The sequence below is a fragment of the Peromyscus eremicus genome, chromosome 3 (genome assembly GCF_949786415.1).
Source record: "Peromyscus eremicus chromosome 3, PerEre_H2_v1, whole genome shotgun sequence".
NCBI lineage: Eukaryota > Metazoa > Chordata > Mammalia > Rodentia > Cricetidae > Peromyscus > Peromyscus eremicus.
In genome coordinates, this window is record NC_081418.1 from 134,773,494 (window position 1) to 134,786,881 (window position 13,388).

The following is a 13,388-nucleotide window of genomic DNA, read 5'->3' on the forward strand; positions in this document are numbered from 1 at the left end:
CCTCGGCGGCGGCGGCGGCGGCCCCGGCCCCCCCGGAGGGCGGCCCCCATGCCTCGCTCCCCGCGCAGCCCCGATCGGCTTCTCGCACTCCCCGCCCGAACGCCCGCCCGCCCGGAACGCGCCGCCCGCCCCCGCCGCGCCGCCCGCCTCCGCCCGCACTCGCGGCCCCGGCGAGGCCCGCGACCCCCGGCCCTCCCGCCGCTCGTGCCGCGCGCCCCTAGCCCGCCCCGAGGCCAGCCGCCCAGAAACGCGTCCTGGCCCGAGGCCCCGGCCCGGCGCCCGGCTGCGGGCGGGCAGGCGGACGGGCTGGGCGGCGCGTCCGGCGACTCGCACAGGAAAGCGGACGGCGGAGGGAGGGCGCTCGGGAGAGGGGGATGGGAGCAGGGAGGAAGAGGGAGAAGGAGGGAGCGCGGAGGAACGGAGGAGAGAGGGGCCCGGAGGAGACGCGAGGGAGGGAGCGCGCGGCAGTCGGGGGGCGGAGGATCGGGGAAGGGGAGGCGCCGGGCGAGTTTGGCCGAAGCCGGCCGGGGCGCGGAGGGAGAGGGCCTCGCGGCGCAGAGCGTGGGGAGCTCGCGGGCCCCGCGCGAGAGGGCTGGGTGGGAGGGGCTGGGAGCTGTGAAGGCAGACGTGGGGAGGCTGCAGAAGTTTGGGGACAAGGGGCTGTGGCAGGGGTGAAGTGGGAGGAGTTCGGGGGATCCTGAAGTAGAGATTGGGATAATGGGGCTATATTGGCAAGATGGAGAGGAAGGACCAGAGCCTTAGACTGGAGGTTGTTTAAGGAGCTGTTTCGGGGAGAATACGATGGAAGTTTGGAGACCTGGGCGGAAAAGGATGAAGAGATGAAGACATACTAAGAGAATGGTGTTTCTGGAAGAGATAAGAGTTTAAGGGGTGGTTGGTGTCGAAAAGAATGCAAACCACAACAATTTGGGAGTGATGAAGGGAAGCTGGAGGGAAGTCCAGAGACACCTCTGTGGGAGCGAAGGCAGGAGAGGTCTCAGAAGAGATTTTGAAAGGTGGGACCAGATGCCCATTCTAGAGGGAGACTGGGGTTTGGAGTGGGTTGATAAAACCAGAGGGTGGGGACTTTCAATCGAACTAAGATCTGTTTCCTTTGGCAAATAAACTGGAGGAGAATGAATTAGAGAGGACGGGGAGGAAGTACAAGATAAATAGGATCTTCGTGGCATCATAGCGGGAGGGTCAGTGATGGGAAAAGAGGGAGCTGAAGATGGAAAACACTGCGGAGAAGTGACAGAACGGGGAGGGGGGGCGGCGGGGGCAGGCCCTGGCATTGAGGTGACTGAGGGACAGCACTTCACCGTTGGGCCCTTCCATTTACTAGTGTAATCGTTTTTTTTCCTTCTCAAGTCTGAAGTCATGACTACTAGCATCTTCAGCCATAGACGCAGAGGGGATGAAGTGGAAGTGCCTAGACACGTCCTTAGGTGCCCTGGTTCCCAAAACAATTGTTGGAATATGGAGGCAGTCCCCAGCACAGACCACAGCATGATCTTCTAACTCTCCTCCTGTCAATGTGTCAGTCATGTCTAGGCTACAGCCATGAAGTCAGCACCCCATCAGTCCACCAGTGCCTTCTTCTGGGCTCCCTGTCTGGCCCCACACCAAGCAGCAACATCTCTCAGGACAAAGGACACTAGAGACAGGGTGATTTTTGGCAGCTGAAATTGGGAAGGCTAGAGAAAGGGAGGGAGGCGGGCTGGGAGATGGGAAGAGCTGGAGCTGGAGTCTGGATTGGGAGCCCTTGGTAGTTCACCAGTTTGGAGTGGTGGTAGGGCATCTGTGGGGCAGTCTAGCTGCAAACCAGGTACGTGGAGTAGGGGCGCTGAGTGGACAGACTGCCTTTAGGGAAGGAAGGAGAAAGGCTGGCCTTGTATCCGCTCAGTAGATCTTGTGTTGTTACCATTCCTTAGGCCAGAGTCAGCCAAGTTCTTGAACTTGCCCAAAAGCTCTAAACAGATTCCAAAGCACTAGGGAGACAGAGCAAGAATCCTCCCACCATCACCCCACCCCGAAACCCCTGCCTCTGCAGGGACTCACTTTTCCCCCATGCCCATCTTCTGGTCCCCTTGCAGGGCCTCCCAGAGACCGGGTCGGCTCCCTGTCCTCTTGTGCCCTGTTGCTTCTTCTCTGTGCTCCAGGATGCCCTCTGCTCCTTCCTCCACCAACTAGTTTTGCTGAGACTCCTCCTCCTTCTCCCCCCTGCGCTTCCTCTCTTTCCTTTAGCTCCCACTGGGCCTGGCCCAGGCCCTCTCCAAATCCCTTCTAGACTGAGCTCTCCTCCTTGTTTAACCACTAAGGCAAACGCCAACATGGTAACTTTCTGAAAGAAAAAATTCAGGCCTAGGTTAGGACAAGGAGTAAGACTAGAAAAAGAAGCCAGCACTACCCATTCTAGTTCCTCCGGTACCCAAGGCCAGGCTCATAGCTTAGCTGCTGGGAGCATCACACATACACTCCACCCCCATCCTTCACCCCAGCTCCTTCTCTGGCCCCAGCCCCCCACAATCCGCTGGTCTCCAGGCAACGGCACAAAAGGAAAGCAGAGAGGGGCCTTGGAGGCCCAAGCAGAGCTAGCTGTAACCCAATCCAACCTAGTACCTGGAGGGGGTGGGAGCGCTGTCAGGGAAGGACAACTCGCTGGGATGGGGGAAGAAAAGACAGGGTTAGGCGAGGTGGCTGCAGCTCCACTAGCCCTGGCCAGCCTGGGAGTTTCTGAGAAAGCAATCGAAGAGGAAAGTGAGCCCCATGGGAGACATACAGGGGTGCCAGGAGAGAAGGGAAAGCTGAGATGGTTACCTAGAAACTAAGAGGTACAGGGAAAGAGAGAGGGCAAGAAGTTCTTTGAACAAAATAACTGAGGGATACAGGAAAGGGGGCAGAAAGAGATGTGGCCCCTGCCCATTCTCCAATGACAGCTTCTGTTAGCCCTAGAATGAGAGGCCTGGGACCAGAACTCAGAATGGAGGAGAGGCAGGCAGAGGGTGCAACCTTGAAATTCTTCCCGCCCCAACCTCACCTTGGCATCTAGTATGGTGTCCTGCAGAACTTGGGCTCCCTCTAGTGGCCACAGCTACCCATGGGCAGATGCCGCCTGCGAGCACGAGCCCTTGTATCCAAACCACAGTCATCATGTAAGAGGGTTTGACTCCCAGGATGGTCCCTAGGCTGAGTGGTTCAACGCCACAGCCCCATTGGGGGGGAGAAGTTAGCGGCCTCTAGCCACACCCTGATGTCCTCCTCACAGTCTGGCCGTCCGGGGAGGCTGTTAAGCACTTCAGGTATTGCAATCAGTATACTGAAGAACTCAGATTCGTCAGGCCCACCTCTATACCCGTGGGACCATTCTTCCATCCCCTTCACCCTCCGTTCATAGTCCAAAGAAGTCGGATGCATGAGGTCCTGTCTCATTTCAAAGCAACCCAAAATTCTGTTGAGGAGGCTCTACACAGGAATGCTTTAGTTTTAGTCTACCCTTGAGTCCTTCTTTGGTCAAAGACTTTGGGAACCAGAAACCTTACTCCTCACCCCAGATACACACTAACCCTGACACTTGAGGGATTCCTGGACCGAAGGTTAAGAATCCTTAGTTCATGAAAGAAAGAAGGGGGGGAAGAAAAGAAGGTAAAATCAGATCTCTGAGTTTGAGGCTAGCCTGACCTGCAGAGTGAGTTCCAGGACAGTCAGGGCTACACAGACACCCTGTCTCAAAACAAAAAGACAAACAAACAAACAAACAAAAAGGTAAAAACAACGTGGACTCCCACCTACTCACAATGCCACAGACTTGGTCATATGTTCAGTGGCTCCCTTTTTGTGCCCTCCCCAGCTCTGTGGTCGAGTGTCACCAATGTCCAGTCCTTCGTCTCCCCTCCTCTCCTATGGAGCAGAGAGTAAAACTCCTCAGACACGGGGTGGTGCACTGTGATTCAGACTTTAATAGTGATGCTCATTTCAAAGCCCCAGAGAGGGTGGCGACTGTGGAACACGGCATGGGGGAGTGAGGCAGTGTTCTGGTGAAGCTGGAGAACTGGGGAACCTAGGGCTGGGGAGAGCGCCGTGGGAGGGAGAGAAGCCCACAGGCACACAGCGCCGTTCTGTGAAGTACCAGGCTTCAGTCAGTGCACTAAATGAAACAATTGCTAAGGCCCTTTTCTGTTACCCTTCCCATGCTAGCAAAACCTCCCATCCTGGGTCATCTTGGGATGTAGCCACATGAAAATATGGATGCCCAATTTTGTCAAGTCTCATTCGTCAATTTCAGACTATAGTTATGGGGAGCTGACTGATTGACAAGCTGAACAATAAATAAATAAATAAATAACACACACACACACACACACACACCCCTTACCAAACATGATCCCACATCCAGCACTCCCCAAACACCAGTTCTATGCATAGTTCATAGCTTATACACAACATTGAGAACAGTAAAGCCCACGTGCCACATGGCCCCATTGCCCTGTTCTAAACACCTCAACACACCAATCCTGAAGTTCCTGTCAGACACTGATGGCTCTTCTGTGGATCCCCTTCTAATCTTCATTCTCATTTCCAGTTTTTTAAGAGAAGAGAGAATAGACGGGAAAGCAGGAAGAATGGAATCCCCAAAAATGGGGCCCAGAGAGGAGGAAGAGCAGAGAGAGCAGGGGGTGTGGAAGCCAAGGACAGCCAGAGCAGGCGAGCTGAGGTGTTTGTTCTGGGTGACTCTGGGTGAACTATGGCAGGTCAGGACAGCGAGAAGGGGCTCCCAGGAGGATGAGATGGAGGTTCCAGTCTTCAGGCAAGCAGAGGGATCACAGCACACTGGGGTTTCGGAAGTTATGTCCCGCAAAGCGAGCTTCATCCCCCAGCTCTTCTTCAATTCTGAGAGATGATCCAGAAGGGGAGAAGTCAGGGGAGCAGGAGGGATCTGGTTCTCTCTCTGGGTCCCTTCAGACTCCTTCTTTGAGGACTGCCCCAAAGTGAACATTCCCTGGCTTTAGTGTGACCTTAGTGATCTGTCAATCAGACCATCCCTAAACCCTAAACCCACTAGAAAGTATTTTCTTGGCATCACCTACTCTCCAGGTCCCGGATGCTAGAGATGGAATGGTGGCCTAATGGGGTGTTTAGTCCTGGGCCTCAGGTTCTTGTTCTTCAGGGACCCGCCTCACCTCATGAGCTGGTTGTACTTCGCCAGACGTTCAGATCTGCATGGGGCACCAGTCTTGATCTGAAACATTCCAGGGGATATGCAGCTTAAAGATTTCCTTCACCTGATTGGACAGCCCTACCCTCCTCTCCCCCATCCCATTTATTTTGAGACAGTTTCATGAAGGCTCAAAAGTGACGGGCTAGCGTTGAATTCTTGATCCTCCCGTCTCTGCTTCCCAAGTGTTGAGACTACAGGTATGTGCCACCAAGCCCAGGATGTTTGTTTGTTTGTTTGGTTTGGTTTTCAAGACAGGGTTTCTCTATGTAGCCCTGGCTGTCCTGGAACTCACTCTATAGACCAGGCTGGTTTTGAACTTATAGAGATCCTCCTGCCTCTGCTTCCTGAGTGCTGGGACTAAAGGTGTTCGACATCATGCCCTACCTTTATTTATTTTTTTTTTTAGTGGAACCCAGGACCTTGCACAAGCTAGGCAAACACTCTGTAACTGAGCTAAACTGAGCCCTGAAACTTTTTTTTCTTTTTGTTTTTTGTTTTTTCGAGACAGGGTTTCTCTGTGTAGTTTTGGTGCCTGTCCTGGATCTCGCTCTGTAGACCAGGCTGGTCTCGAACTCACAGAGATCCTCCTGGCTCTGCCTCCCGAGTGCTGGGATTAAAGGCGTGCGCCACCACCACCTGTCGAGCCCTGAAACTTCTACTCTGCATTTGTATTAATTAATTAATTGTAAAAATCAATACTTTATTTAGTGTCTGCTTGTATGTCTGTGAGTCTGCTCATGCCATGGTCTGCATGCGGAGGTCAGAGGACAACTGGTGGGAGCTGGTTCTCTCCTTCCAACATGTGGATCCCGGGAATCAAGTTGTCAGTCAGGCTTGGCACCAGGCACCTTCACCTGCTGAGCCATCTCACCAGCTCAAAATTTCTACCCCTTTCACTCTTGTTTGTTAAGACAGGATCCCTCTGTACAGCCCTGGCTGTCCTGGAACTCACTATATAGACCAGGCTGGCCTTGAACTCACAGAGATCCACCTGCCTCCTGAGTGCTGGGATTAAAAGTGTGTGATGCCAGTGCCTGGCCTACTTCTGTGCTAGAACCTTCTCTGATTCTCGATCTTCTGGCAGGAGAGTAACCACCTGGGCCTAGAACCCATCAACCCTACGAAGAGCTCTCCTAATACCACAGACTGCTCCACTCACCTGGCCTGTGCACAGTCCCACTACCAGGTCAGCAATGAATGTGTCCTCCGTTTCTCCAGAGCGATGACTCACCATAACCCCCCAGCCATTCTCCTGGGCCAGCTTGCACCTGCAGTACACACCAGCACTGACCTTCTGCCCCGAGGCACAGGTACTCCCTCCCAGCCCCAGGCTTGCTCTATGTCAAGGAACGCCTGGAGGAAAGTGACTAAAGGGGGGGGGGGGGGGGCGGCGGCAAACATAAGGTATAGAGAGAACAGAAGTGAGAGAATTGTGAAGGGTACCCAACTTTCATCAACATTCCAGGGCAGAATCGGGCTAGGAGGGCTTGAAGGAGGGATCCTGAAGGAACAAGGGCCAGGTGGGAGAAGGCAGAAGCCACTCACGCTTGGATGGCTTCTGTGACTGAGCCGATCTGATTGACCTTGAGCAGCAGACAGTTGCAGGCCTTTTCCTCCACTGCCCGCTCGATGCGCTTGGGGTTGGTCACAGTCAGGTCGTCACCCACTATCTGGATACCGCCATTGGCTGTGAACTTGGACCAAGCTGCCCAATCATCCTGGTCAAATGGGTCTTCAATGGAGACCACTGGAGAGGGAGTGGAGAGGGACTGTTGACGCTTCTTGAGTTCTGGAGGGACACCCTCCTTGACTTCCCAGCCAACAAAGCCTCCTCATCCTTGTCTCCCCGCCCCCCCCCCCCCAAAGAAGCCTGCTGGGATTCCTATCCCTTCCTACAGTTTTTAGGAACCCGGGAGCTGGCCTTCTCTGTATCCTCACCTAGTTCTATTCCTACTGCCAGGAAGTCCTTCCTCATTTTACTAGTCTGGCTCTCTCCTCCTCCACTGGTATCTATTTTACCTTGCTCTGTCTCAGGAAGATGGAGACCAGCTGCCTCCACGGAGTGGGGCAGAAGCCTTTGGTAGATATGGAGACTCCGTAACTCTGATCCTTTCCCAGCAGTGCCAGCTTCAGTCAGTACCTACCTTCACCAAAGATACTGAAGCCTGCCGCTTTCCTTACATCCATCCGTGTCTCCCCATCCCTGCTCCTTCCAGAGTCCTTCCTAGGGCCCAGTAGCTCTTAGAGCCCAGGTTCTGAATCAGATGGAGGAGACCCATCCCAGTTCCAGGCACATCTACCTGCCACTCAAAGCGTGGCTCTGCAGCAACTTCCTTCCCCTTCTCCCCGCTTCTCAGGCTCCAGAGGATATTACCTAGCACCAGACTACACCCCATCAAGTTCACAGGTGTCCTACGGGGCCCTGCCTATTCTGCTCTCCCTGTTTCCTATCTCCCACATCCCTTGCTCTCACCAGGATAGTTCCGAACAAAGTCCTGGTAGAGTGCCCCCAGCTGGTCCCCAGTGATGTATCGGGAAGGATCAGCGGGAGACTTGAAGTCCAAGTCATATTTGCCATTTCGATAAAACTCGGAGGCGGCAACATCCATGCCAATCACGATCTTTTCCGTGTAGCCAGCCTTGTTGATGGCTTCCTTCACCAGCTCCAGGGCTAGAGACAAACACAGTGAAATTCTAAGTCGGAGAAATAGGTAGGAAGGAAAGAGGGAGGAAAAGGAAATTAAGAGTGGAAGGAGAGGACTGTGGTAGGGGAGGTATGGATGGGCTCTGGGGAGACAGAGGAATGGAATTCCCTTCCTGGTAGTGTTGGTCCCCCTGCCCTCAGCCCCTCCCCTACCCTCCTACTCCACCACACCTCATCCTGGTGCCGGGTCTTGAACCTAAGGCCTCATTTATTTGAGGCAAGTTCTTTGCCCCTGAGCCACATTCCCACCCCTTTTTCTCTTTCATTTTGAGAAAGGGTCTCACTAAGTTGCCCAGGCTGGCCTTGAACTCACTCTGTACCTTAAGCATACCTTGAACTTTCAATTCTCCTTCCTCAGCCTCTAAGCAGTTGGGATGATAGGTCTGCACCACCAGGCCTGGCTAACAGTGTGTGAGAGTGTGTGTGTGTGTGTGTGTGTGTGTGTGTGTGTGTGTGTGTGTGTATGCTTTAAGATTTATTTATTTTTGTTTTCTGTGTATTGAGTATTTTGCCCGCCTGTATGTATGTGCTTCATGGGCATGCTGGTGCCCACAGGTGCCAGAAGAGAGTGTTAGGTCCCTGGAATCACATGGGTGCTGAATACCAAACCTAAGTCCTCTACAAGAGCAGCAAGCGTCCTTAACCACTGAGCCATCTCTCCAACTCCTAGTAGCGGGTTTTCTTTGGTATCACATCATATTAGCATTTTACATATATTATCTCATTTAGTCCTCAATGATATTTGTAGAACTTGGATTATTCCTTTTGTTTTGTTTTGAGATTGGTTCTCACCATGTAGCCCTAGCTAACCTGGAACTCTCTGGGCAGACCAGGCTGGCTTTAAACTCAGAGATGTAACTGTCTCTACCTGGAATTAAGGGTGTGCACCCCCATACCCTACTCAAATGCTTGGTCTCGCCTCCCCTTTTTTTGGTTTTTCGAGACAGGGTTTCTCTGCGTAGCTTTGGCTGACCTGGAACTTGCTCTGTAGACCAGGCTGGCCTCGAACTCACAGAGATCCACCTGCCTCTGCCTCCCAAGTGCTGGGATTAAAGACATGCGCCACCACCACCTGGCAAATGCTTGGTTCTTAAAAAGACCACTTCTACATCTTTATTGTTATTATTCATTCTCTTTTCTTTCTTTTTAGGCATGGTTTTATGTAGCCCAGGCTGGCTTCAAGCTCATAGCAACCCTCATGCCTAAACCTCCCAAGTGTTGGGGATTCCAGCCAATAACGCTTCAATGTTCAAATAAATGCAAGTAATCGGATTCCAGAGCAGAATCTCTGCACACTTGTGTATCAATCAGTATTTACATGTGTGTGCATGCATGTGCGTACATTTGTATGTGGTGTGGTGGCTCCAGACAGGCTGAGCAGGCGCTCTACCCCCAGCCGCACCTTCACTTTTAACCATTCCCTTTACAGTTAGTCCCCCCTCTGCAGCACAGAAACTGTGGGGATCCTAGACACCTTCTGCGAGCCTGGGAAGGGGATGAGACCGATGTGTAACTGCCTCCCTAGAGCATGGTGCATGTGGCATTACAGGATAAAATAGACCTTACCCAGACCACTTCCCAATGTTTTCACCAGTTCCAGCGAGGACCTATGCTAACAGATCATGCTAGGCAGATAAAAGACTGATATCCAAGGTCTATGTGTGAAATCAGAAGGCCCCCTGGAGCCCGCCCTAAAGGCTGGTACCTCCTGAGATTTTCAGAAGTTCCAGGACCTTCCACCAGTACCCCTCAGGACCCAAGTGTGCCCCTTTCCCAATGTGAGACTCAGAGCTGGAGTAAGGGCTCCGGCCTCACCTTCACTGTTCTCCAGGATATTGGGAGCAAAGCCACCTTCGTCCCCCACATTAGTGGCGTCCTTGCCGTACTTGTCCTTGATGACCCCCTTGAGTGTGTGGTACACCTCTGCCCCAAGTCGCATGGCATCCCGAAAGCTCTCAGCACCCACTGGGAGGATCATGAACTCCTGCATGGCCAACTTGTTCCCAGCATGAGAGCCACCATTGATCACATTAAAGGCCTGGGGAGCCACAGATGGTCAGATTCAGAGAGTCACAGATGAGTCAAAGAGCCTTTCCCTCCCGGCCCTGGGATGGGGTCCCCCAAATGCCAGGCTCAGGTCTCACACCCCCAGCCTTTCTCTTGCTTCCCCTCATCCCTCACCGGGCTGCATGCTCCCTCCTCCTGGAGGAGGCTAGGCTCACCGGCACAGGCAAGATGAGGTCTGAGTTCCCAGCCAGCTGAGCGATGTGGCGGTAGAGGGGCAAGTCCCTCTCAGCTGCCCCAGCCTTACACACGGCCAGAGACACACCCAGGATGGCATTGGCCCCAAACTTGGCTAGGAGATTACAGAGGAAGGCACTGAGCGAAAATGTCCCTCTCTCTTGTAGCCCCTGCCCCCACCTATACTCCCTAGAAAAGCCAATAAATGAGACCTCCCACCCCCATGCTCCACCCCCAGCAGGGACTCATTCATTTTCTACTACAAATAGTGGGGTTGGGGGAGGAAGTAACAAGGAAGGGAAGGCCTCACATCTTCCTAATTATCCCCCGGACTACGTCATGCCAACTCCTGTCTTTCTGTCTAATGTCACTCCCTCCCTCTGCAGTGGCTTTGGGCGAGGAAGGAGGAGGTCCTCTGACACTCACTGTGTCCCCAGCACGGCCCCTCCAGTTCTTTGTGCTTTTCTATTCCTCCTAGCCCAGCCCCTGCTTACATTTGTTCTCAGTCCCATCCAACTCCAGCATCAGGTTGTCCAGTTTCTCTTGCTCCACCACGGAGAGACCCTGTGAGCAGAGCCCCCATTACCCAGAGCCAAGGTGGGGGCTAGGCCCTAAGACGGAGGGTCCCCTCATTCACACACAGTCTTCTGTGTGAGCAAGGTCCCACCAGATCCCTGTGACTGCGGCCTGCTCTGCCAGCTTTAGGGACCGGGAGCACCTGCAGGGGTAGTTAGCAGTATTTTTCCACCCTTCCCTTTGTAACCATAATTCCTAAAGAGCGGGCTTCTCTGCCTCCCCCTGTCCCTCCCTGGATCCAAGAATTCTTCTAGGACTCTGGTCTAGCAGCCACCCCCAGGAAAGAGCAGGCCTCACTGAGCTGATGAGGGCCGGTGCAATGGTGGTGTTGATGTGGTCCACTGCCTTCAGGACACCTAGAGAGGGGAAGAAGGGCTGGTTAGTCCAGGAGCCGGTAGAGAGAAGAGGAGGGGGAGGCATCTAGGGGGTGGGGCATGCTAGGAGAGGGATGGCATCACCTTTGCCTAAGTAACGCTGTTTGTCCCCATCTCTTAGCTCCAGGGCCTCATAGATGCCTGTGGAGGCTCCACTGGGGACTGCAGCCCGGAAAAGACCTGGAAGAAGACATTCGAGGGGGAAGGAGAGAGGAAACGCTGGGCCAAGGATTCTTGGAGCCGAAACTCCCGCCTGCCACAGCCAGACTTGTCCCCATACTGTTCCCTGACACAGACTCACACACACTCACATACACCGTCTCAGCTGCACAAGCAAGGCCTCCTCATCCGCCCATCTGAGGCCTCACAGGCACGTGTGGGAGGCCACAGAAACAAAGCTATGCTAGGCAGAGCATGCGTGCTCCAGTGCGCACACAGGCACGCAGACAGACCTAGAGGCAGGGCCTTTCTCACTCTGGGCTAGAACACAGACCCATCTAGCCTGGCTTCACAGGTCGAGGAAGATCAGACTCCACAATCCAGCCCTGGGAACCTGGTCTAGCACCCCCTGGCCCCTGAGTATGAAGAAAAATCTCCGAAACCTGCCAGACCCAGCATAGGGGAAGTGGGGGCTGTGGAAAGCCCATGCCCCGCCCATCACCTTTGGCAGTATAGAGATCCACTTCCACGGTGGGATTCCCACGGGAGTCCAAGATCTCTCGGGCCCAGATCTTCTCTATAGACATGATGATGGTTGGAATCTCCTTGGGTGGAAGTGAAGGAAGGAGAAAGATAAGAGGCTTAGAAGGGCGGGGCCTGGGGCCAGTGGGCGGGGCCAGAGGCTGGGAGGGCTGGGAAAGAGGTTACTGCAGTGGGTAGGGGGTGGGGAGGAGCTGGCTGCAGTCAGCCTCTGAGAAGGGGTTCTCCCTCCCCCCTGGAGAGAGGGAAAGGTCAACGCAGTGAGGAAGGGGAGGTCACTGCAGTCGGGGCGGGGTACATCTCATGACAAGCTGGGAGAACACCGCAGTGAAGAGGGGAGGGCTCGACAGCGAATTCTTCGCCCCTCAGCAGCTTCGCCGACCATTGGGGTTCCCCTAGACTTCCCCAGGCGGGATGGCTGCCAGGCTGGCATTTTTTTCCCTTGGATCTTGGAACAGGAAGAAGAGGGCTCGTCTGGGCAAGTGGAGCCCCAACTTGACAGCCCCCATACACAGGGTCTATACAACACTCCGGGGTCGTCACCTCTCTCCCAGATATGAATTCCTCCTCTTTTCAAGAGGAGTCTGGAGACAGCATCCTGGGGCCTCCAGTCCCTAGGTGCTGCAGTGGGGAATGGTGAGGTAGTCCAGGCTGGACCCATCGTCTTCCCTGCCCCCAGTCAAATTCCCCACTCCTCTCCTCCCTCCCCCATGCACCGGAGAAAAGGAAATGTCAAAAGAGAAGGAGGGACAGAAGGACGAGTCTAGAACAAGTCTGAGGCAGCCAAGGAAGGGTGAGAGAAGGTATATCCCCAAACGCAAAGCAAAAAAGGACGTGCCAGGAAAACACGCGCTGCCCGCCCAGACACATCGAACTTAAGAAACAAATCGGCAGGACCCTAGGCGAAGACCGGCGAGGGGAGAGGGCCAGGCGAGGGTGGAACCGTGCAGTTAGAGAAGCGGGTGCAGAGAGCTGGTACCTCAACCTGGAGGAGGTAAGAGCCAGAAAGCCGGGAGCTGTCCGGAAGGCCCGGGATGGAGGATGCTGGGGAAGGCAGGTGACGGGCAGGTATGCAGCGTCACCCTCCCGGCGGGCCAAGCCCAGGACAGCGGGGAGTGGACGCGGCGAGGAAGGGGGATGCGGCCCGATACGGGCCTCACCTCGAGGACTGCAGACTCAGCCGGTGGCGGTGGCGGTGGCGGTGACGACGGCGGCGGCGCAGAGAGAGCAGGAGTGGCGGCCGCTGCAGCTCCCAGCGCGGGCGGGGGGCGGGCAGGGGGCGGAGTCTAGAGAGCCGGGCGGGCGCATGTGACCCGGAGCCCCCGATGAGTCAAGAGCTGCAGGCGCCGACGCACGTACGAGCGCGGGTGGTGGTGGGGAACCGAACGGGTGGGGGAAGGGCCGGGGCGATCCTGGACCGGGATAGGCACCCGCTAAGCGCTCTAGCGCTCCCAACCTATGTCCAGCCACCTCGAGGGAAGCAGGCACCGCCTCGCTCCTGTACTGCGGCAGGTATTGACCCATGCTGATGGAGAAGCCCACCAAGAGGGCTCATGAACTCGCTCAGACACAGGAA

The 13,388-nt window shown here is 54.9% G+C and overlaps 2 protein-coding genes across 2 annotated transcripts; both read right to left on the reverse strand.

Annotated features, from left to right (window-relative positions):
- Positions 1-3,943: 3,943 nt before the first annotated feature.
- On the reverse strand, positions 3,944-12,124 carry Eno2 (enolase 2). Its single transcript, XM_059256900.1, has 11 exons — positions 11,775-12,124; positions 11,198-11,293; positions 11,037-11,095; positions 10,658-10,727; positions 10,145-10,278; positions 9,738-9,960; positions 7,692-7,889; positions 6,764-6,965; positions 6,378-6,486; positions 5,181-5,239; positions 3,944-4,890 (listed from the first exon to the last, which is right to left on the reverse strand). Exons 1-11 carry the CDS (start codon positions 11,857-11,859, stop codon positions 4,821-4,823), a joined length of 1,305 nt encoding a protein of 434 aa, XP_059112883.1. The 5' UTR covers positions 11,860-12,124; the 3' UTR covers positions 3,944-4,820.
- Positions 12,125-12,710: 586 nt separating this feature from the next.
- LOC131906503 (uncharacterized) lies at positions 12,711-13,336 on the reverse strand. Its single transcript, XM_059257119.1, has 3 exons — positions 13,172-13,336; positions 12,973-13,098; positions 12,711-12,797 (listed from the first exon to the last, which is right to left on the reverse strand). Exons 1-3 carry the CDS (start codon positions 13,334-13,336, stop codon positions 12,711-12,713), a joined length of 378 nt encoding a protein of 125 aa, XP_059113102.1.
- Positions 13,337-13,388: the final 52 nt, after the last annotated feature.

Bases quoted from the DNA above. Each gene is read 5' to 3' on its own strand.
- Eno2 (XM_059256900.1), bottom strand. From the start codon at position 11,859: ATGTCTATAGAGAAGATCTGGGCCCGAGAGATCTTGGACTCCCGTGGG. The intron at 11,294-11,774 runs GTGATGGGCGGG...GTCTTCTTCCAG, and splicing joins GGATCTCTATACTGCCAAAG to GTCTTTTCCGGGCTGCAGTC. The intron at 10,728-11,036 runs GTGAGGCCTGCT...CTCTGCTCACAG, and splicing joins CACCGGCCCTCATCAGCTCA to GGTCTCTCCGTGGTGGAGCA.
- LOC131906503 (XM_059257119.1), bottom strand. From the start codon at position 13,336: ATGGGTCAATACCTGCCGCAGTACAGGAGCGAGGCGGTGCCTGCTTCC. The intron at 13,099-13,171 runs GTACGTGCGTCG...CCGGCTCTCTAG, and splicing joins CCCCACCACCACCCGCGCTC to ACTCCGCCCCCTGCCCGCCC. The intron at 12,798-12,972 runs GTGAGGCCCGTA...TACCTCCTCCAG, and splicing joins CTGAGTCTGCAGTCCTCGAG to GTTGAGGTACCAGCTCTCTG.